Source organism: Pteropus alecto, unplaced genomic scaffold (assembly GCF_000325575.1).
Source record: "Pteropus alecto unplaced genomic scaffold, ASM32557v1 scaffold124, whole genome shotgun sequence".
Taxonomy (NCBI): Eukaryota; Metazoa; Chordata; class Mammalia; order Chiroptera; family Pteropodidae; genus Pteropus; species Pteropus alecto.
In genome coordinates this window covers 747,050-770,677 of record NW_006435779.1, presented here as the reverse complement: position 1 = coordinate 770,677, position 23,628 = coordinate 747,050, and the positions used below count along the sequence as shown (strand labels likewise).

At 37.2% G+C, this 23,628-nt stretch overlaps 1 protein-coding gene across 1 annotated transcript in view; it reads left to right on the top strand.

Moving 5' to 3' along the window:
• TXNRD3 (thioredoxin reductase 3) overlaps nucleotides 1-21,562 on the top strand; it is a 47,691-nt gene extending 26,129 nt beyond the window's left edge. Inside the window, exons 8-16 of the mRNA XM_006911434.3 lie at nucleotides 1,360-1,475; nucleotides 2,302-2,527; nucleotides 3,740-3,832; nucleotides 8,349-8,425; nucleotides 9,023-9,179; nucleotides 12,788-12,895; nucleotides 16,682-16,777; nucleotides 20,403-20,537; nucleotides 20,740-21,562. Coding sequence (XP_006911496.1) covers nucleotides 1,360-1,475; nucleotides 2,302-2,527; nucleotides 3,740-3,832; nucleotides 8,349-8,425; nucleotides 9,023-9,179; nucleotides 12,788-12,895; nucleotides 16,682-16,777; nucleotides 20,403-20,537; nucleotides 20,740-20,802 — 1,071 coding nt within the window. The 3' untranslated portion in view covers nucleotides 20,803-21,562. The remainder of the gene's footprint in view (nucleotides 1-1,359; nucleotides 1,476-2,301; nucleotides 2,528-3,739; nucleotides 3,833-8,348; nucleotides 8,426-9,022; nucleotides 9,180-12,787; nucleotides 12,896-16,681; nucleotides 16,778-20,402; nucleotides 20,538-20,739) is intronic.
• Nucleotides 21,563-23,628: the final 2,066 nt, after the last annotated feature.

Sequence of the window (23,628 nt, the reverse complement as noted above, 5' to 3'; positions counted from 1 at the left end):
ATTGTTTGTGGATTCTACATGTCTGGGTAAATTGAGGAAACTACTTTTTAAAGAACTTGTAATTTAAAGTTATTTGCCCTTTGATTTCATTACTATCTTAGAAGAAAATGTTTAAACAGTTCAGAGTTTAAATAGTAAAATGGTCACAATTTTAGCCATGTTAATTTTTTTAAAAAAATGAAACCTTACCTAGAACTCCAATATATAAAAGCATTTTACTCATAAAAGCATTAATAAAAGTAGTATAGAATTATTGTATTTTATAAATTTATATTTGTAAGGTTTATGTATTATAAGATCAATATATTAAAAAAGAGACCATTTTGATGAACACAAAAATTTTAAACTGGAATTATGAGAGACAATCAGATATCATCCTCAACATCCAGTTTATTTTTGTACTCTGCTTTCATAGCAGTGTGTAATGATCTTGAAGGATATGAGGTTATTTTGTAGTTATTTGTTGTCTCTAGAAAGGTGTGAGGTAGTCCAATTAAAGCTACCACTTTAGAACCATGCCTGGGCTAATCTGAATTACTTATTCACCTGAAACATAGTCGAAATATAAGTCAGTCAGTTTTATTTCTCAAACTGTCATATGCCTGGTACAGTTGGTCGAATAAGCCAATCGCCCCCAGCCAGACCTGCCTCTCCTTTGTTTCCTCATTTAGTGACACTAGCATCTCCCTAGTTATTCCAGCAAGAAACCTAGGGTCCTCCTCACTTCACCTTCACAGCCTGTACTTGTGGATCTGTTGCAGAAACCTGTTTAAACCACCCCCTTGTTGAAACATTTTCATTTCTTCTTGAATTTTTAAAATGCAAATATATTTATGATTTACTTTTATAATTGAAAATAGACAGTGTGTTTATTGTTCACCTTTGATGATTCTCCATAGCCTAGATTTTTAGGATGACACAGAGAGGTCTTTACATTTGGTGCTAATCTGTATGACTTTACCTCTGACACATATTCTCCTCTTTTTCACCTTTGGCCACTCGTTTCCCAGATGCTAGCTAGTTTCAGGCTCGTGTGCATTTATATATACTCTTCTCTCTTTAGGTTTCCATTCCTCTCAAATCTTTTCACTTTTCTCATCACTACTTGAAATATCACCACCTTTGAAGCCATTCTTGACTGGCTTTCCAGTCCTCTACTCCACCCCCACTGCAGTCTTTTTGGTTAATATTTTGTAATGACTTCTATTTTGTGGTGGTGCTTATCACATTGGATTATTATTTTTGCATGTCTCTTTCTATTGATGGGAAGCTCCATAGAGGGTAATAATTAGTTTGTTCATGGTGTCTGGTACTCTGTAGTGTTTATTGAAAAGTGAGGTTTACTTTCCTTTTTTTAAGGCAACCAATAGAAAAGGACAGGAAACTTGTTATACTGCTGCAAAATTTGTCATAGCAACAGGTGAAAGGCCGCGGTATTTAGGAATCCAAGGAGATAAAGAATACTGTATTACTAGGTAAGATTAAATAGACCATTTTAACTGTAAATTGTATTGTGTTTATGTGTTTTCAATTTATTTATTTCCTGCCTTATTTCACAAAGATTTGAATTGATGAATAAAGGTATATACAATGCAAGAAGCTAAGTAGGTCTCAAAAAAAAAAAGAAAGAAAGAAAGAAAGAAGCTAAGTAGTTAATAGAGCAAAGAAAAAATAGTTTGAGTAAATAATAAGGTCAAATTTATACACAGAAATATGCTATATGTTTCTAGGTAATTCCTATGGGAATTTGGCTCTAAACTTCCCAGAGGCTAAAGCAAAGAAGTGAATACAATTAACTTTAGGTTTTAGTGTCTATATAATAATAATGAACCAGCTGATCAGAAGAATCATGGCTGTTCCTAATACTGAGATTTAATAGGAATCTTCCCTGGATTATCATCAAGAGGACAATGTATAACTTAGTATGACGACTTTCAAATTTTTCAGTTGATGCACAATAAGAAAAACATTTTTGTCGCACTGTTGTTCATGTGAACACATACACACACATATCCAAAAAACCCACAAAACAATACTTCTTCTTATCACATAGAATGTAATCTAATATTTTCTATTCTGTTTTTTAAAAAATCTTTGCTGCGATCCACTAATTTGATTTTGAAAAAACTGAAGTATACTTCTTACTCCACAGGAGATACTATTACAAACTTCAAAAGGCTGTTTCTTTTAGTGTTTCTTCATTCAAGTCCCAAATTGCAATTCAGCCAACAAAAGACCATTATACTTTGAAATCTAACTCATTTTCATTTTTATTGTCTAGGTATTCTTTTTATTTTTCAGTGATGACCTTTTTTCTCTGCCTTATTGCCCTGGCAAAACATTAGTAGTTGGTGCATCTTATGTGGCTCTGGAATGTGCAGGATTTCTTGCTGGCCTTGGCTTAGATGTCACAGTTATGGTGCGTTCAGTTCTTCTTCGTGGCTTTGATCAAGAAATGGCAGAGAGAGTCGGTTCCTACATGGAACAACATGGTGTTAAGTTCTTAAGAAAATTTATACCTGTGATGGTGAGTTGAATGACATTTGGAATGCCTTTTATTTTCTTTTTACTCTCTTTAGCTTTTTATTTAACCTCTCCTTCATTTCATTAAATAAATTGGTCTGTACTCAATAGGAAACCTTAAAGATAATGTTCCCACCCAGAATCTACAAACATGCCCCCATTTTGTCTCTGTCTCCTCCTCTGCTGACATGAAAGTGTCCTTGCTTTTCTCAGCCTGGGTTCCCTCTTCTCTCACTGTTCCTCTTACCTTCTGTCACCTTTTCGGGGTCGTCCCATCTTCAGCTAGTCGTTATCTTTCTCCCTTCAGTATTTCTCATCTTTAAACAAACAAACCCTCCCTCTTCTCTCTACCTTTCCCGACTTCTCTTTTCCCCTTTACAAGAAAACTTTTATCCATGCTACTTCATTTCTTACCTCATTTCCCACATCTTCCAACTCACGTGCTTTCATTCCTGCCACTCCTTTGAAACTGCTTATCAGGATCTGTAGCAAACTCTGTTGTCAAAGTCAGTGATCACATCTCTATTCTTATCTTACTGGGCCTCTGGCAGCATTTGGTGAAACTGACATTCGTTCAATTTGAAATATTCTTTTTTTCTGGACTTCTCTGGCCCCACAGCCTATAGTTCCACATGTACTAAACCTGTAAATATCAGAGCATCTTGTCCTTCTTCACTTCTCTGCCCTTTTTACCTGGGCAGTCTTCTTTAGGCCTACACTTTATCTCAATATCAATAGCTCTTAGATTTATATATCCTGCTGAGGCATCTCTCCTAAACTTCATACTCATTTGTACAGCTGTCTACTGGATATCCCCCACCCCCACCTTGAATTCCATATAAGCATTTCAAATTTAACAACATAAAAACAAAACTCTTGACTTTCTACCAAAATGTATTCCCCTGCTAATCTTTCTGGCCTATCTCATTATTCAGTAAATGATACGAGAGTCCTCACAATTTATTAAGCCAACACGTAGAAAGCATCCCTTCATTCTTCCTTTTATACTACTTTCAACTAATCCATTAATTTATTTCTACCTCCAAAATGTATCTTGTGACGGTCCTCTTTTTTCTATCCCTACTTAGTCCAAAAACCTAAATATATACACACATATACACCCACATGGGTATACCCACACTCACATGTACACCCTATGACCCATTTATTTTCTGTTCCCTTTAGATAGAATCATTACATTATTTGTCCTTACTAGGTTCAACAGTTGGAGAAAGGTTCACCTGGAAAGCTGAAAGTAGTGGCTAAATCCACTGAAGGACCAGAAACTGTTGAAGGAATGTATAACACAGTAAGTTTTTATTTCATAAGCAGTAAGTAGTTGAGCACACTCATAAATTAGCACAGATGAAATTTATGGGAAAATTATACCAGGCTTAATTTGGGGGCGGTATTCTTTGTAAGAGTTTAATAAATATGGAAGGTAGTTAATCTGTTGACATTTGATAGTAGTACATGAAAAACGCCATAAAATACATGTGTCTGTGTAGCTATTCATAGAACAAAATCTGGAAGCAGATATACCTGACTGTTATTAGTACTTACTTCAAGGACATTAGATATCTTACACATTTCTTCATTTGAATATTTTTGCAATAAACATTAAATCTATCTTATAATTTTAAAAAAAGATATTTTTATTTTAAAAAAATAAACACTATAAAATCTCCACAAAGTGTGACTAGTTCATGGACTACTTTGGAATGGCAACAATTCTAATTTAAACTGATGTTTAGATGCCAACATTTCTTTTGTAAACTGTAGTTTATAGTTTTAACATAAACTATACATTTATGTTTTATGTACTGTTATATACATGATTTTTTTTAGGTAAAAAAAGGAAATAATACAGAGAGTCAACAAAGTTCAAAAATATATAATAGAGCTCAAAAAACTCTCATTTGATAATTTATCCTTAGATTATTTTGGATTTTTTTGTGCACGTTCGTATTATTTGTGAATAACCACAGTTTCTTCTTTTCCACCATTTTCCTTGTTATTTTTTTTCTTGCAAAAGTGCACTAGCTAGGACTTCTGTATCGTGTTAACCAGAAATGGCCATGGCAGGCCTTCATGACTTGTTCTCAGTATTGAATGAAAGTTTTCAGTGTTTCATTATTAAAGAATAATGTTTTTTGTAGGGTTTTTGTAGATAATTTTAATCGAGTTAAAGAAATTCTTTTATATTTCTTGTTTGCTAAGGTTTTTTTGGTTATTTGGGTTTTCTTTTTTAAAAAAAAATCATGAGTGGATGAGTACAGTTGTAACACTGTTCCATTTGTAGCTTTCTTTTTTTTCTTTAATTTGTTAATGTCTTGAATTACATTGATTTTCTAATCTTTAGCCAACTTTGTATTCCTGGTATAAACCCACCTTGGTACAGGTCCTTTTTATATATTGTTGGATTTGTTTATTTAGAACTTTTACGTTATATTCATGAATCATATTGGCTTATACTTTCCTCTAACATATTGAACTTTTCAGATTTTGGTATCAAGGGTATTCTAGCTCACGAAGGAAGTTTGGGGTGCGTTCCCTCTTTTTCTGTTCCCTGGAAGCATTTTTGTAATATTAGAACATTCTTTATATGTTTGCTAGAATTCACTGATGCAGCCATTTAAGTCTAGAATTTTCTATGGAGAGTCTATCTATCTATCTATCTATCTATCTATCTATTAAGAGAAGGAGAGAATTCTGTATATAGACATATATATATTTGACTAGTGATTCATTTTTTAATAGTTGAAGGACTTTTAAGGCTTTCTATTTTTCTCTTGCGTTACTTTTGAATAGTTATTTAGGAGTTAGTCCATTTCATCTAAATTATCAAACATATTAGCATAAAGTTGTTTACGTTATCTGAATTTATAAATTGTTTATTTTTGTAGGGAGGCATAATTTATATGTAGTGGAATGCACAGATCTTAGATGTACAGTTAAATTAGTTTGAAAGATATACATGTTCTCTAATCCATACTTCTTTGAGGGTAACAAAACATTGCTATGAGTTTAGAAAGCTCTCATGTCCCTTCCTATTCTCTGACCCCAAGCAACCTATTCTTATTCTGTCACCATAGACTAGTTTTGCCTATTTTAGATGTCACAGAAATGAAACCATATATTAGGTACTCCTTGGTATCTGGCTGCTTTTACTCAGAGTAATGTTTTTTAGGGTTTAATCCATGTTGTGTATATTAGTAATTCTTTTTGGTGTATGAATTGTATAAATATACAGTTGTATGAATATATCAGTTTATTCATTTTCCTGTAGATGGACACCTAGGCTGTTTAATGTTTGGGCTAATTGTGACTTAAACTCCTATGAAGATTTCTAGTATAAGCCCTTTTGTGGACATATATTTTCATTTCTCATGGGTAAATAAATGCCTAAGAGTGAAACTGCTTGGTCCTAGCATAGTTTCTATATTTAACTTTTTGAGTAATTGCCAAAGATTGTGAAGATATTCTCTTCTTGAAGCCTTAAAGTTTTATCTTTATGTTTGGGTCTGTAATTCATCTTGAATTAATTTTTGTTTATGGTGTGAGGTAGGACTTGAGGTTCTTTTTCTTCCATATGGGTATCTAGTACCATTTGTTGAAAAGGCTTCCTTTTCTTTATTAAATTGCTTTGGTACCTTTGTTGAAATAGTTTGACTTTTTAACCATCAGTCTATTTCTGCACTCTTTATTCTATTAACCATTTGTCTCCTTCAACTAGCACCACATTGTTTTGATTATTGAAGCTTTATAGTAAATCTTAGACCAGGTAGAATAAGTCTTCCAAATTTGTTTAAGTCCTTTATATTTCCATATATAAATTTTAAAAACAACTTGTCAATTAAAAAAAAAAAAAGCTGGCTGGGATTTGATTGAGATTGTATAGTATAGATCAGTTTGGAAGAACTAACATCTTAATAATACTGATTTTTTTTCAGTACATGAACTTCGTATATTTTCCCTTATTTATCTATTCTTTAGTTTCTATCAGCAATATGTTATTTTGCTTTAGAGAGCTTTCATGTATTTCACTAAACTTATCTTGAGTATTTCATTTTTTTAAGCGATCATAAATAGTATTTAAAAATTTTTAACTTTTAATGGTTAGTTGGTAGTGTATAGAAATATAAATGACTTTTGTACATTGACCTTGTTGTAGAGTCTTAGGATTTATGTTTGCATATATAATCAGTTTGGTTTTTTCTTTTCAGTCTGCATGCCTTTTGTTTTTTTCTTGCCTTGTTGCACAGGTTAGACCTCCAGTACAGTTCTGAATAGAAATTGTGAGTGTGCGTCCTCATGTTGCTTCGATCTTAGGGGTAATCTTAGTTAGGCATTCATCTTTTATGATTGCTAGGATGTAAACTTTTTTATACATGCCTTTTATCAGGTTGGGAAAGTTTTCTTTTATTCTTAGTGAGCTGAGGATTTTATTAAAATCCTCAAAGAGTGTTAAATTTTATCAGATGCTTTTTTTTTACATCTATTGTGATGATCAAATTATTTTCTCCTTTATTCTGTTAATCAGATGAACTCCATTGATTGATTTTTGCATGTTAAACCAAATTTGTATTTTTGGGACAAACCTCACTTGGTCATGATCCTTTTCACATATTGTTATATTTGATTTGCTAAGATTTTGTTAAGGATTTTACAACTATGTTCATGAGGATATTGGCTTATAATTTTATTTAAATATACTTGTTTGATTTTGGTGTCAGATATTTATGCTAACCTCATAAAAAGGAGTTGGGAAGATTTCCTCTTCTTTTCTCTGAAAGAGTTCTTGTACCATTAGTATTATTTCTTATGTGTTTAGTAGATTCTACCAGTGAAGTCATCTGGGTCTGGAGTTAATTTATGTAAAGTTAATAAATTGTGAATTCAGTTTCCTTAATGAGAATGGAAGATAGGGTATTACTCTGCTAGGGATTCCATAACAAAATACCACAGACTGGGTGCCTTAGGCAAAGGAAGCTTAGTTTTTCACAAGTCTGGGGGCCAGAAGTCTGAGATCAAGGTGTCAGCTGATTTGGTTTCTTCTGAGGCCTCTCTCATTGTTTCTTCTGAGGCCTCTCTCATTGGCCAAGAGATGGTCACCTTCTCCCTGTGTCCTTACATGATTGCTCTTTAGTCTGTTGTATGTTTTCTAATTGCTCTTTTCATAAGGACACTAGTCATAGTAAATTAGAGCCTACCCTAATGGCCTCATTTTACCTCGATTACCTTTTTAAAGGTCCTGTCTCCAAATACAGTCACATTCTGAGGTATAAGGGGCTAGAAATTAAACATGTGAATTTGCTGGAAGTGGGGGAGTAGGGGGATATAATTCAGCACATAAAATAAGATTATTCAGATTTGTGTGTAAGTTTGATAAATTGTGTCTTTCAAAGAGTTTTGAGGATGTAATGTACAATATGGTCACTACAGGTAATAATACTGTATTATTGTATATTTGAAAGAGGCTAAGAGTAGATCTTAAAAGTTCTCATCACAAGAAAAAAAATTGTAACTATGTATAGTAATGGATGTTAACTAGATTTATTGAGGTTGTCATTTTGCAGCATATACAAATATAGACTCGTAATACACCTGAAACTTATATATCAATTATACTGCAATTTAAAAAAAACACATTTTGACCTCAACAAAAAGTAAGGAATCTTTATCATCTAAGCTGTCAAATTCATTGGCCTAGGACATTCAAAATAGTTATTAAACTTGTAATGTCTGAAGGATCTATAGTAATGTTCTCTCTTTCATTCCTGATATTGATAATTTGTGTTTTTGATCTCTCTCTCTAAATATAGGTTTTGTTAGCAATTGGTCGTGACTCCAGTACAAGGAAAATAGGCTTGGAGAAGATTGGTGTCAAAATCAATGAGAAGTATGTACATGTGGGATCATTGCACTATTGCTGCACAAAGCAAAATGTTTATACAGATCACCTCTTAGAAATTATCAATTATACTGCAATTTAGGTGCAAAATTTTGCACTAAGGTGCAAAATTTTAATGCTTTAAATTTACTTTACAGGAAGTACTGTCTGAGCTCTGTTACCAATTTTTTCATTAATCAGTCAGTAACTGTTGTATGCCTCAAAGAGCTCATGCATGATTTTAAAAAATAATTGTGGAAATGTATGCACTTACTATCTGATTTAGAGTGAATTTTTATGTCCTTGGTCGAGCAAGGAAAAAAATTTCAAAGCTCTAATTGCAATTCTGGCAGAAATCTGGCAATATCCTCAGCACCCATAAAACGAGCATGGTTTCATCAACCAGCAGGATGGTTTTTTTTGGAGCTCCAGAAACCCTTGTTATTGTACATCTTATTGTAAGACAGTTTATGATTCCAGGTACATGAGTTCTTAGAGGGAGGTCTTTTCTCTATGTACTTAGTCTCTGTCTCTTGGAATAGTGTTAGTCATCCAGCAGTATAGAGTTAGTTATAATATATTTTTCTCCCTTCCAAAATCTAATAGGAATGGCAAGATACCAGTAAACGATATGGAACAGACCAACGTGCCCTATGTTTACGCTATAGGAGATATTCTGGAAGGTAAACTTGAGCTCACTCCCGTTGCTATACAGGCAGGCAAGCTGTTGGCTCGAAGACTCTTTGGGGGTCGTTTAGAAAAGGTAAATTTCTTACTATTGTTTTTAAGATAATATCTAAATAAAAATTATGACTTAAAAAATCAGTACAAATAACACTTGTGTGCTTGTTTTGGAAGTAAAGGGTCCTTCACAGATAAATCATTTAAGGTGACTTACTATTAGTAATGGTTTTCAATAAATATTTTTTTATTATTGCACACAATATCTGCTGTGTGCAAGATATTGTGCTGGGTGATATACAAGGGACTGGCATGGTTCCAGCACCACGGGGATTTACCAGATAGGTGGGGGTCATGCATAAGATGAGGAGCAGTTAATTCTGACTCCCAAGAGGCCTCCCGGTGGACAGTTGCACTGTCACAGAGTAGGAGGGGACTCATTGGATCAGGATGCTGGCCCTAGCTTCAGTTCCTGCTTGGTGTATGAACCTGGTTGAATTGTTTCACTTCTGTGCACCTCAGTTTCACCATCTGCAAAACTTATGGTGTGAATCAGATGATTGCTACAGTCTCCTCTACCTTTCATAGTCTTTGATCAAAGATTTGAGATGGGCCTTGTGGGATAATTCAAAATTGAGGAAGCAAAAGGCTCTTGATAAGTAGATAACTCAAAATCCCAAGAGCTCTGCAGTGCTTACTTCATTCTAGAAATATGAGCAGTCTCTTAGCAATTCCCAGCTGAAGGAAGTCATGTTGTGCTCCGTTAGGAGTGCCGTGGATATGCAGAGGTGTTGATGAGTAATGAGCAACTGGAGAAGTGGTCTTACTGAGCGGGTGTCAAGAATTGTCCCATCCACAGTACTTACAGCATTCTGGGGCATATGCAGGCAGTTGGTGATAGAAAGATACAGTTGGGAATGAGGCTGGAGACTTGATAAATTGATTTGGTGTCAGATCATCAGAAATCTGTGATGCCACAGTAAAGAATCATCAGTAAGGCCTTCTCTGGGCAGTGGGAGCTGTTGAAGACCTTTATTTCTCCAACATTAAGAAAGATGTCAAACCACAGAAAAAAATAATAAATAAATAATAAATAAAAACAATCACCCGTATTACCCTTTCACCTAAATTCCACAGTTAATAACATTTTGCCATCTTTGCTCTCTCCTTTTTTCCAGATGTATATATACAATGCATGTACATTTTTTTTCTGAGCTTTTTGAAATAAGTGGCAGACATCAATGATGTTTTGCTCCTAAATACTTTAGCATATATCTCCTAAGAACAAGGATATTCACCTACGTAACCACAATTGCATCACTGTAGCTGAGCAATTCAACAGAAATGCAGTAATATTCACATTTCTCAGTTGTCCACTAAGTGTATGTGCATGTTTTTTGGTACACACAGTACATGGCTCTTCTAAGTCTCATTTAACCTGATACAGTCCCCTGCCTTTATTTCCCTGTTTGTCGGCTTGTTTTACTTTTCATAACTTTGGTTTTTTTGATGAATCCAGGCTACCTTTCTTGTAGAATGTCTCATATTCTGAATTTCTCTGATTGTGTTTGCATGATTTGGTTCAAGTGAAAAGTTTTTTGGGCATGTATTCTTATTCTTCATAAGGGCTGCTGTATGCAGCTTATTTCATTACCCCAGGTGCCTTATAAGATTGTGAATGAAGACCTTGTGCACACATAGAGGTGTTGGTAGATAAGAGGTGGCTGGGGATGGAGCTCTGCTGGCATTAATGAGTGGGGCCAGGAATGTTAAGTATACAAAGAATTATCCCATCCAAAATGCAATAACATTTTGAGGTGTATTAAAGCAGAGTAGTTGCCTAATGCTTTAAGAGGTTAGTCATGGTGGTCGTAGGATGGAGAGATTAGAAGAGAGAAGTTAAAGGTACAGACTGGAAGGAAGGCTACAAATAGGGCAAGATGAACTCAAGTTCAAGTGGAGGAGATGATTTAAGATGTGGAGAAAGTATTTTAGATGAAAGGGAGGAAAGCTGAGAAATTGCCTGTTGATTTTTCTTAATTGATATGAAACAGGACACAGGCATTTGTTGAAAACAAGGCTTCCACTGTAGGCCATGGGATATGGGGTCAGCTGCTGGTAAGTAAATGGATTGATGAGCATTTGAGGGACCAAGGGAAGTCAGAAAATACTAAGGCCGTCTACATGGTTATGTGACTTTCTCTAGCCATGTTGGAAAAAAAAACAAATCTTGGCTGACCCATGATTTGCGGTTAACAATTGCAAAATGAGATTACAGCACATTTTAAGTGAAAGACTCTAGTCTGATATTTATTGTGCACAATCACCTCATTGACGCAGGGATACCTGGTGGTATTTCGATGTGTTCTCCTTTTGGGTAAAATGGAAACTCACTCAAACTAAGCAAATTGAGGGAGTTTCCTATAAAGAATCACATGAATGAGTAAGTCAAATCACACAGTGACTTTGAACAAGTACCATGCCAGGACTGGGCCTCACTGTGGTTAGAGCAGGGCTGGGTCTGGGGTCACAGCTGCTCTGGGGCCCTGCCACATGGGTGGGGCTTCACAGGGTGTCCTTTTAGACTAACTTGGATACAACTCTGCAGGCATGTTTCTTCCTGTCCCTCCCACTTTCACCTGGGGGATCCTTCCTTTGCTCCTAGTTCATTTTCCTGCAAAGAAAGGACTTGATTGACACAGCTCACCTTTTCCTGCATGGATTTCTAGCCAGCTTATGGATTACTTTGGGTTAGATGTTACCCCTGACCTAATCACCTGTAACTTGTTGGCAGAAGTTGAGGGGACATATATTACTGTGGCCAGTATCACCCCTTGAGGGGCTATAGATGGGCAGGCACAGAGACCTTCATCTCTGGTTATATTCTCCAGTGCTTTCTCTCCACACACTGTTTTAATGATGCTTCTGCCAACACATTTCAACTCTTCTCCACAATCACAAACACACTCTCTCTAGGCAGGGATGCTACCTGTACTTGCTTTCCTATTGGCAGATGCATGGAGCTGCTGGAAGAGTGTGTGTAAGGTTCAGAGTCTGCAGTCTTCTTGTGCTGTGCACTCATGCCATGCCTCAGTCTGATAAGGCCTGTGAAAGGGGTTCCATCGTAACCATAGGACTCATGAGATCCTGGCCCCTTTATTAGCCCCCCAGTGCACATATGTCATCTACCCTTGATGATCCAGGGCAGTCACTAATTCTCACATTGTTGAACTGCTTCTTTGCTCATCATCTCAGTGACACCGTTAAATGAAATGACCAAGGGTGGTCTCAACTTCTAGTGATATAGTGTCATTTTTGGTCACTTAGTAGAGGTACTCCAAGAAAGTAGGGTCCAGAATTGTAGGGATGGAGAACACTTTAGAAACTGTCTACAGGGGCAGTGAAGTACACCACCTCCACCCCTAGAGCATGATTTTCAGACCAGAAGTGTGAGATTGGGGCTTTGAGAGAGCCAGTCCTGTTCATCAGTCACTGGTCAGCGTGTGATCTCTGCCGTGGAATCAGGGGCTCACCCTGTCTCCTTTAGTGTAATTTAGAATTCCCTGAAATGGTAATGTGTCACAATCACTTACATTTAACTGGACTTACCTATTTTCCTTTTATAAATGTATGTAATATAGATTTTATTTAAAAATGTCACAAAATAATAGCATGTAATTTATCTTTCAGTGTGATTATATTAATGTTCCAACTACAGTGTTTACTCCTCTGGAATATGGCTGTTGTGGATTATCTGAAGAGAAAGCTATTGATGAATATAAAAAAGAGAATCTGGAAGTAAGATTGTGTTTTGTTTACTTTTTAAGAATTTCTCTTTTAATCAACGTCCTCTCAGTCACTTTATTTTGTCATTTTGCTAGTTATTGTAATGGTTACATTGTAAGAAATCATCCTATTTTAGGAAAATTAGAAATTAAATAATTTAAATTCTGTTTCTATTGCAAACTATTAATAATACATTTGGAGAAAGAGAGGGGTATAATATATGCATTAGAACTTCTGTATAACAGGTAAGAAACATCTACCTGAGTAAGCTTATATAGGAAAGCACAAGTTAATATGAAATCTTTTGGGAATGATGGAATGTATCAAGGCCTTAGGAAGGAATAAGAACCAGGAATTGGAAAACCATATCAACTGTTCCTTTTACTTGCTTGGGGTTTATATGTATGCTTGTGTGTGTGCATGCAGTTCATTCTTCTGTTCCTGCAGACTTTATTTGTCCCTGGAATGCACATAGCAGTCAAAATATGACCTTTTTTTTTTGCTCCCAAGCTTATCTGATAGTTCTGGTTTTATGAAGAACTGATTGCCTCACTGTTCTTCAGTCTCAATTCTAAATTATGTGAGAGGACCTTTGATTGGTCCTAGTTGGATCATCCATCCAATCACTTCCATTTGATACGATAGTATCCAGACTCATGACTCTGGGAGCCTACACTATTGATGGCCTGTAGGTGGGGAAGATGGGCAGTTCCCAGAGTTGTCCGCCTTTTGTGGGCTATGGGCTACAGACTCCCACAGAGATGTCCTCCACACATTTTTATTTCTACCTCTCCTTCTCCTTCCACCCCTGCCTCATTCAATCACAACAACCTTATAAATATTTCATTACATTTTGGTGGGTGGTTTGAGTGGCCTTTTTTTTTTTTTGCATACCCTCCCAATATAGGAGAGAAAGAGAGAAACAGAGTTGGAGGATTATTACTACTCGAGGTGTTAAGCAAAAGAGAATTGAAATCTCAAGTCCTCTCCCTTAAAGACATTTCAATTTATTATTGGGAATTCCTTTAAAACATAGTACTGAAATTACCTAGTTAAATGTTCTAATGACTTACTGAAACTCTTACTCTTCTGGTGTAGCAAAAATGTATGAGTAAAACTTTATGTTATTTTAAATGGTTTTCAATGAGACATTTATGTTTTAGAGAACATTGTTTGATCGGCATTGTAATTAACTCCTTGTGATAATGAGCCATCCGTTCTGCAGTGCTAAATTTCCACTTGGGTATTGGAGGATTGCTGGTAACAATTATGGATTTACCACTTTTAAAACTTTTTGAAATTAATGAGACATTAAAATAGAGAGTAAGGAAGAATATAGAAGGCCATACCCCAGTTAAAGGACTATCTTTATGTGAAAAAAGTTCCCCAAGTTTGTGGGATTTGTTTATCCTAAGGGTCACTGCAGATCAACTCACCAACTTTATATATTTATTTTTTGCATTTGACAGGATCAAAAAAATTTCATGTATTAGTATTTTTTAAAATTTTTGTTATAAAGACATTTGAGGAAGCCTCTCAAAAATATATATATGATATTTTTTAAATGAAGAAATCAAAGTAGAAAGAGAATGAGGGTATACAAATAAGGTGATGTTAGAAGGTTAACTTGTTGGCTCACAAAATGCTATAAAGTCCTATAGCCCAGGGGTCCCCCAACCCCTGGGTGGTGGATTGGTACAGGTCTGTGGCCTGTTAGGAACTGAGACACACAGCAGGAAGTGAGCGGCATGTGAATGAGTGAAGCTTCATCTGTAATTGCAGCCACTCCACCATGCTAGCATCACCGCCTCAGCTCCACCTCAGATCATCAGGCATTGGATTCTCATAGGAACACTGGTCTCTGGTGCCAAAGAGATTGGGAACTGCTGCTATAGACTTGCTTTAGAATTAAGCTGAAAATTGAAATTAACTCTAAGCTTCCTACTACCTGACTAGAAAAGGGTGAATTGAGAGATATTTCTTTACATTCTTAAAAATAGGGCCTTTAGATATGGTGAATTATATTCTCAGACTACCCTTTTAGTAAATATGATAATGGCTTTTATAGAACTTTCTTATCCTCAGCTGCAGTCCCATGGCTTAATACCAAAGCACAGTATAATAAAAAATAAATCTTAAAGGGGCCAAAATAGGGTTGTGCTCTGGGGTGGCCTGACTTAATACAAAATTTTAGAGTACAGATATACCTCAGAAGTATTGCAGGTTAAATTCCAGACCACTGCAGTAAAGCGAGTATCACAATAAAGTGAATATTACAATAAAGCCAGTCACATGAATTTTTTGGTTTCCCAGTGCATATAAAAGTTATGTTTACACTACTTTAGTATATTTAATGTGCAATAGCATTTGTATCTCAGGGATTAGGGAGGCCCAAGGAGAGGAAGAGAGATGGGGGAACAGCTGGTCAGTATAGCAGTGAGAGCACATGCATTATTGATTGTTTGCCATCTTACGTGGGTGCAGTTCATAGTGCCCTAAAACAATTACAATAGTAACATTAAAGGTCACTGATCACAGATCACCATGACAAATATAATAATAATGAAAAAGTTCGAAATATTGTGAGAAGTACCCAAATGTGACAGAAATATGAGCAAATGCTGTTGGAAAAATGGTGCTGACAGACTTGCTTCATGCAGGATTGCCACAAATCTTCATGTAAAAAATGCAGGATCTCTGAAGCACAATGAAGCAAAACACAATAAACAAAATATGCCTGTACAGTTGGGCAAAATCATCTTGTTCCCATTGGCCAGCTTCACAAGAAAGTTTCTTACAGCATATTGCTAGCCTGGGAAAAGATCAGAATTCAAAATTTGAGCTACCATTTCTACTGAAAGTGTATACCAAATCTTCATGTAAAAAATGCAGGATCTCTGAAGCACAATGAAGCAAAGCACAATAAACAAAATATGCCTGTACAGTTGGGCAAAATCATCTTGTTCCCATTGGCCAGCTTCACAAGAAAGTTTCTTACAGCATATTGCTAGCCTGGGAAAAGATCAGAATTCAAAATTTGAACTACCATTTCTACTGAAAGTGTATTTTGCACCATTGTAAAGTCAGCAAGTCGTAAGCTGAACCATCGTAAGTTGGGGACCATCTGTAGTTTAGAATACATTTCTCATCCTGGCACCAAACATTAGTCCAGTGCCTTCTGAATGAAAGGATTAGGAGGGTCAACACTGGGAAAATGTAGCTGCAGCGAGCAGGTGGCGCCGGTGAGGCACATTGTGTTTTTTTCTGGTTCTTAGACAGTTGAGCCAGATTGAAGAGCCTGAGTGGTGCACTTGGGGTGCTGGAGTGAGGACTTTCAAGTAGCATAGGTAATGTTCTCAGTATCTTTAAATGGGTTGAACTCTGTTTCTTCTGCTTTTCCTAGATTTGGTTTGAAAATGCACCTTGTAGGCAGGTTGTAAACTTGTCAAAGGCAGAGTTAAGCCTTTATTTACCTTTTCAGCCCACACAGGGCCTAGTGCATTGCCTTGGATAATAGTACTCTGGAAATGAATTTCTAGAATTTGAAAATTGAATTTAGTTAATAGATTTTTTTTTTGACTAACATCAGAGCAAAATGAAAGTTAACACTGTAGCTGGCATTTTAGGAACTCTGGTTCAGCTGCTCCCATCAGATACCTAAAGTTGGGATCATAGAACTTTATAAATTTCTGGAAGCTGTTATAGAGATTATCACGTTTGTGTAGTTAAAAAGCATATTAAGGAGTGGTTTTCATATATACTAATCTTGGCCTCTTCATCTCTCTTCTTGTTTTCCAGGTATATCATACTTTATTCTGGCCTCTTGAGTGGACAGTAGCCGGCAGAGACAACAATACTTGCTATGCAAAGATAATTTGCAATAAACTTGACAATGTACGTAATATGATTAGAAGTTGAAATGCTATAATTTTAAAATGTACCTTTTATTCTAGTATTTGGGTTTTTATAATCTCTTTAAAGGTAGTTTTCAGGGCAAGGTATAAATTCTTCAACCAATTAACCAGTTAATGTGTTTGCAGAAGTTGAACAAGTCATAGATTATAATTGAGACTTACCAATACCTTCTTGAAATAATCATTGAAACTTCTTTTCTCAGATCCGTCTAGATGATCTGTGAAAATTTTGATTATAACTAATAAAATGTAAGGTATATCTTTGTGTATATTTAGTAAAGTGTGTGTCAAAAAGCCTATCGAAGGAGATACTTAAACAAAGTGAAAATTCTAGTTAATTAGCTAATTCCTAATGAACTCTTTCATTAAAGAAGAATCCGTGGGATGGAGAGCCCATTGTTGGCGGTTTCTGCCTTCCCCTTATTGAGGTGAGCATGAAGCTGATAACAGATACCCTGATTATCAGAGTTTAAAGCACAGCTTATTTATGACTTGTTTTATAAAGAACACTGAGTGTAGAAAGCCATGTTAGCAATTGGTTCCTCCTTTTTTAAGAGTTTATAATCTCTCTGGGGAGATAAAACCTAAAATTAGATAAATATGAACAGCAACAGCTGACTTTATGTAAAGTTTACAGAGTAAGAGGCTTCCAGTCAAGATGCTGGAGTAGGTAAACACTGTGCTTGCCTCCTCTCACAACCACATCAAAATTACAACTAAACTACAAAACAGCCATCATTGGGGGTCACCTGAAGTCTAGCTGAACAGAAGTCCTATAACTGGGGACATAAGAGACTGGCAGGAGAAGGAGAGATGAGGAAGGCTGGTCCCATAACCCTGTATAGTAGTTGAGAATTGAGAGAGATATCTCAGCTACAGAGATACCTCTGGAAGAGTGAGGGTTCCTGGCCCCACACCGGGCTCTCCAACCTAGGCTTCCAGTGCTGGGAAGAGAAGTTTCCACAACTTTTGTCTGTGAAAACCAGTGGAGATTGTGCCTGAGTGAGACGGAGGGCCTCTGGAGTCACAGACATTCCTCTTAAAGGGCCCACACACAGAATTGCTTGCTGATGGACTCACTCGCTCTGAGCTCCAGCACTGGGGCAGCCGCTTGAAAGGCACCAGAGACATATGGAGAGGAACTGAGTTGTCTGGCTTCAGGGAGAGGGCTGGAGGGGCAGCTTTCTCCAAGATAGAAGTGCTGGCAGAATCCATTTTATCTTCGTTGAGCCCTTCCCCCTCCCAGTGTGCAGATGCAGGTAGCCACCATATCTGAGTCTTCATCAACCTGGCTAACATTGGTTCCCCTACCCCGCTGCCTTGGTGATTCCTTGATACCCTGCCCCACCCCACTTACAGGCCCACTGAAGCCTTTTCCAGTGGCTTATCCATACAAACAGCCTGTCCTGGGTCATGCTGCAGAGTTTCCTAAAATCTCTCAAAGGTTTTCAAAACCCAAACAAGCAGCACGTGGCCTTGGAGTGCCCCATACCTCTTACTGAATAACCCCAAGCCTGGTACTAACAGCAGCCGGCCTCAGTTCGTGGCTTGGCCTCTCGAGGCACTTCCAAGCCTAGCACAGGTGGTGACCATCTGCACATTGCTTGGTGACTTGCCAAGTGGCCCCAAGCAGGGCACAGGCTGTGGCTGAACTTTGCCTGTGGCAAGGCCCCTCCGAGGAGTCTCTGGGGGCTGGCACACCCCATGGCCCACTTTTGACCTAACTAGAGCACTACCTGGGGCTCATTTGAAGATGACACACCCAAGGGCAGACTGGGCAGGCACCAGAGCCCTGCTAAAGTGAATTCTGTTATGTAGGGTCAGCCCCTCACTGTCCAGTTTTTACAATCAGCTCAAGGGTGAGGGCCTTCTCATTGATATGCAAACAGCAACCAAGGCTCAACTGTAATAGAAGGGTGCATACAACCCATACAAGGGACACACATGGAGCATCTGGCTCAGGTGACAAGGGAAGACTGGGCCCCCACAGAACACCTACTACGTAAGGCCATTCTACTAAGACTGAGAGACATAGAAGTCCTACCTAATTCATAGAAACAAACAAGGAGGCAGCCAAAATGGGGAGACAAGGAAACATGGACCAAATGAAAGACTAGAACAAAGCTCCAGAAAAAAATAAAATGGAGACAAGCAATCTACCAGATGCAGAGTTCAAAACACTGGTTATAAGGATGCTCAGTGAACTTAGGGGAAGAACTTTAATAAAGAGATAGAAAACAAATAGAACCAGTCAGAAATGATGAATACAATAACTGAAATAATGCATTAGGGGAATCAACAGTAGATAAAGCAGGGGATCAAATGAGCAATTAGAAGATAAGGTAGCAGAAAACACCCAATCAGAATAGCAACAAGTAGAAATCCAAAAAATGAGGATAGTGTAAGTAGACCTCTGGGACAACATCAAGCATACCAACATTCACATGGGGTACAAGGAGAAGAGAGAGTGAGGAGTTGAAAACCTATTTGAAGAAATAATGACGGAAACCTTCCCTAACCTGGGGAAGGAAATAGACATACAAGCCCAGGAAGCTCAGAAAGTCCCAAACAAGATGAACCCAAAGAGACACATTATCATTAAAATGCCAAAGGTTAAAAACAAAGAATCTTAAAAACAACAGAAACGCAGTTAACAGTGGGGCTTCCTTAAGACTGTCAGCTGATTTCTCAATAGAAACTGCGAGCCAGAAGGTATTTGCATGAAATATTCAAAGTGAGGCAAAGCCAAGACCTAGAGCCAAGATTACCAAGCAAAGCTATCATTTAGAATCGAAGGACAGATAGCTTCCGAGACAGGAAAAAGCTGAAGAGAGTTCATCACCACTGAAGCAGGAATTACAAGAAATGTTAGAGGGATTGCTTGAAGAAGGAGAAAGAGGAATAAGAAGGAGGAAGAAGAAAAGATCAAAAATGTGAATTATAAAATGACAGTAACTACACTGTTGTACACTTTTACTATTTACTATTGAGGATCAAAACAGATACTAGGGTCTGATTAAAAACATTGGCAAAAGGACAGCCTAACTGCAGTGTAGCTTGGGAATATGCTGTAAATCTTGCTTCCTGTCTCAGTGGTCTGCTCATCACATGTGCCTCCCACCTCCCAACATGCAATCTTAGGGAAAAAAGCACCCCTAGCAGCCACTCCTTGATCACTGCTTTGTTGTTTTAGGAGCCAGGCAGCTTTGCTTCCTGGGCAGGGAATCACTGCAATCCCAGTGAAACCCCATGCCTTAGAATTATTCCAGTGTTAGACTTTCATTTAGATTTCTATGTTACCATTTAGCACTAGCTCAGCATAATTCAGAACTTTCCATCATACATACTATTGAGCTCCATGTAATGGGTAAATTGCTTATTTCTAGTGAATTTGAAGCAGATTACTTGATGTGTGTTTATTGGCTCATTTAACAAATTCTTACAGTGGCTCAGTTTCATTGCAATGCTCTCTGCTGAGTTCAAAGTTTTTTGTTGTTTTTTTTGTAGTAGATGCTGTCATTTTGAACTGTGAACTTGAAATCCATAGATTCCTATTCAGGCCATTAACCTACTGTGCTTCCCTTTGTTTTGTTTCTGTGTTAAAGAATCTGGTAATAGGATTTCATATTCTTGGACCGAATGCCGGTGAGATTACCCAAGGATTTGCAGCTGCAATGAAATGTGGGCTCACGAAGCAGCTACTTGATGACACAATTGGAATTCATCCCACATGTGGTGAGGTACAGAAACAGGACATTTTTAAAATGGACTTCAATTGGTATAGTTTGAAAAACTATTATAATGCACATCATCAGAAAGTTTTTGTATTAGTAACTACTTTGTATGTTTTAAAGGAGAATAGATGTAATATTCAGAATGTGTTTTCTTAAAGCAATACTGAACATAAACATAAATTTGTTTTGTTTTCTTCCCTTCTAACAGATACTTACCACGTTGGAAATCACAAAATCATCAGGACTAGACATCTCCCAGAAAGGCTGCTGAGGCTAGAGCTGCTGCTGTCTAATCTCCCTTGTCTATTTCCATTTCTTTGAAAGAGAAGAACGCTCAGAAAAAGTGAGATTGTGCTCGGGGCCATTGCTCTGTTTCTCAGGGCCCAGTGCAGGGCTTTCTTCATAGCACCCAGATGAGAATGTAGACAAGGAGACTGGCAGCAGTGGGCATCTGCTCAGCAGCCTCAGCTGACTGGGAGAGGCAGTTACACTGCTTCCTTGACGTCTTAGTTCGGAACCCTGTGTGAGGTGAGCTAAGACCGACACTCTTCCAAGTCAGAACTGAGTTTCCCTGAAAGACCTTTTAAACGTGCAACTACCTTAAGTTATCTTTCTGGTTGCTAGTGTTTTTATTCCCTTGTTTTGTTGTTTCTATGAAAATATTTTCTCAGTTATGAAACTCTAAAATGGCAGTCTTCCAGTGTGTGGGCATGGGATTCACGTGGTCACTGGTGAGTGGTATCCGTGGAGTAGCTGGCTGCCGAGGACTGGGGTGCATTCAACTTTCACAGTTGAAAGTTGCACACACTGAAAGAGTTTAGTTAGCTATTTTCTCCTTTGAGTACACTTTTACCCACAGTCAGAAGCCTGCGTCATGCTTCACACTCTCCTGGTTTCCTGATGGTAACCGCCTTGGAATTATTCTACCCTTAGTGTCTCTAAACTGAGCAGAATATCTCATATCAGAGAGAGATGCTTGAATTTCTTTTTCATGTTGAGTTTCAGAATAATAAAAAGTTTTCAATATTGTATTATGTGAACTCTAATTTAAAACTTTAAAATGACTCAGTCCATAATCTAATTATAATCAAGTTCAGTAAATAGATGATATTAGGAGATTCTATTTGAATTTACACACCTGTCAGCATCTAAAAGGGCCCTGTAGTGGGAGGCCTACCTAAGATTCTTAGAAAATCATGTTTTCCTGAGGAACACACCACATAGTAGCCCAGCTCAACGCTCTTTTAGATAGTACTTGCTCTCTTGAGCAGTACACACCAGCCATTAGCCCACTGCCATAGGATTAGATAGTTCTATGGTTATAATTTCTAAGCATATGTTTTAAGAGAAAAATTTAAAGCCAATAAACAATTAGGGAACTCTGTTCGTAGAGGGACATATTGCTATCCTCTCTGGAGACAAGGAGTGGTGTGGGGATGGGGACCCAAAGATAACTGACATAGGATCCCATTATTGATTTGCTATTTTATTAGGTAGAGAAAAATACAAATATAACTGTGGAAAAAGTGAGGCAGAGTGTAGTAATTGCTATAATTGAGGTAGAAACAGTATGGTGAGAAATAGGAAGATATGTATTTCCATTGGATGTGGGGTAGGGGAGGAATAATTGAACTGAGTTTAATGGAAGCAGCTATATTTGAGCTGAATCATGAGGGATGAATAGGATTTCAAAGTTATGGAGAAGGCTCTGATACTTTCAACAAATTCAACTAAAATATTAGATAAAATAATTTTAAATTTTAAGATAAATAATTTTAGAAATAATTTTAATTTTAAAAATAGATAAAATAATTTTAAAACTTCAACTAAAATACTAGATAAAATAATTCTTGTATTGCTAAGCAGTACACATACACAACCAAGGGTTTCTAGAATCTCAAATGAAATGAAACCACGAACCCTGGGAGTCTTGGGTTTTGCTTTGCAATGAGCATAAGACAGTAAACGTAAAGCTCAGGCCTGCCTCAGGTAAAGTTTCTAATAGGACCTTTGTGTAAAGCTCAGACTCCAGTGGACTATACTCCTAGTAGAAGGATGAGTGAAAAGCACTCTGCCTTACGGAAAGAGACAGCAAAGATACTTTCTTGCCTTCTCACTGGCATGAGTGGAAGGAAATAATCCATCCAAAGAATCTGTAACCACCGTCCAGGTTACAGATCATTGGAAAGGCTAGTTATCTCCCCTTAGCAAGGGAGAGAGAAGGCTTGGATATAAACCTACCATTATTTGGCTCCTTCACACCCTTCTGTCTCCCTTACTCCTCTCCCCCAACCAGTTCATATAATGGTGAGATAAACCTTGTATGCATCTAATAACATGCAGATGCATACAGATCTGCAAGGAAAAATTAACATCTTCCATTATAGTAGAGATTTTCATATACTTCACTAATTAGGTCAAACACAAAAAACAGTAAGGATGCAGATTTTAATAGCACAATTAACAGGCTCGATTTAATGAACTGATGAAGAAGACTATTTAACATGAATACTTACTCATTTCAAACACTCATGGAATGTTTATGAAATTTGCCAGGTGCTAGCTCAACAAATTTTTTAAAAACTGGTATATAGGGATGGGGCAAAAGGCTTTTAGCTGTGGGACTAACACACTTAACAACCTACAGACCTTAAGGTCCATGCAGTATGATGGAATATGGAGTAGGGAGGTATTGTGAGGTGAGCGAGGGGTTAATGGGAGGCCAAGCTGGAAAGAGCCAGCTGAGAGCCAGGAACCAGTCACAAGAAACAGGGAATTATGGAAAGATCCTAGACTTTGAAGAACAGATTTGAGAATGCCTGGGTACCATGATTTACTAGATGTATGAAAAAATAAATTGCTTAACTTTTCTTAGTCTTCATTTAAGTGTAGACAGTGCCTGTTTCACAGACTTATAACAATTGAATACATTCATTGAGTTTCCAACATATAGCATATTGATGTAGAGTATCTTAGCTTCCATGATGATGAGTAGGGGCCTTATTTAAGGAAAGCTCTTATAGACACATAACAGGATAGCCAATAGATAGATAGGAGAACTACTGACAGATCAGTGCTTTGGCATACTTCACTGTGA